Source organism: Eimeria tenella, genomic scaffold (assembly GCF_000499545.2).
Source record: "Eimeria tenella Houghton genomic scaffold, Eth_scaff3466, whole genome shotgun sequence".
NCBI classification, from domain to species: Eukaryota; Apicomplexa; class Conoidasida; order Eucoccidiorida; family Eimeriidae; genus Eimeria; species Eimeria tenella.
This window is the reverse complement of record NW_013543223.1, coordinates 368-1,042: the sequence shown is the minus strand read 5'-3', so window position 1 is coordinate 1,042 and position 675 is coordinate 368. Positions and strand designations below refer to the sequence as shown.

General features: G+C 68.3%; 1 protein-coding gene across 1 annotated transcript in view; it reads right to left on the bottom strand.

Annotated features, from left to right (window-relative positions):
* Positions 1-584, bottom strand: part of ETH_00036825 (uncharacterized protein) — a gene marked incomplete at both ends in the record, with an annotated part of 2,319 nt that extends 1,735 nt beyond the window's left edge. The window contains 2 exons of the mRNA XM_013376437.1: positions 3-145; positions 271-584. Coding sequence (XP_013231891.1) covers positions 3-145; positions 271-584 — 457 coding nt within the window. The remainder of the gene's footprint in view (positions 1-2; positions 146-270) is intronic.
* Positions 585-675: the final 91 nt, after the last annotated feature.

Here is a 675-nt window from a genome sequence, read left to right as displayed (position 1 = left end):
CCCGCCTCCGTCTGCTGCGGGCGCAGCCGGTGCTGCTGCTGCTTCTGCTGCTGCTGCTGCTGCTGCTTGTGGTACTCCGAGATGTGCCGCTGCAGCAAGCGGCAGCGCGGCGCAGCACCAAGCTCCTTCTTTTGCTGCTGCCTGCCTCTGCGGTGCAGCTGCTGCCAGCGCAGCAAATTGTGGTTTGTGAAGAGGCGGGCAAAGGCAGGAGCAGCAGCAGCGCTGCTACGTGCTGCTGCTGCGCTGCTGCTGCAGCTGCTGCCCGGCCACCTGGGAGTGCGGCACCACTGCTGCGGCCCCCCGCGGCCCTCGTCGGAGGCGCAGCCGCGGCGCGTTGCTGCTGCTCCATCTCGTGCTGCTGCTGCTGCTCCTGCAGCAGAAGCAACAATTGCTGCTAGAGCTGTTGCGCAAGCTTCTGCTGCTGCTGCGCCGTCGCTGCTCTGCTCAGCCAGCAGCAGGTCCCGCCGCAGCCGCGGCGGCGGCCTGAGGCCCCTCCTGCTGCTGCTGCTGCCCGGCTTGCTGCTGCTGCTGCTGCTGGCCGCCCGCAGCTCTCCATCACCTTCCACGCAGGGCTGGCCTACCATACCTGCTGCTGCTGCTGCTGCTGCTGCCTCAAGGGGGCGTGTAGGGAAGCCTCTGCTGCATGGCTGCTGCGCCAAGCGGGAGACAAGAGGC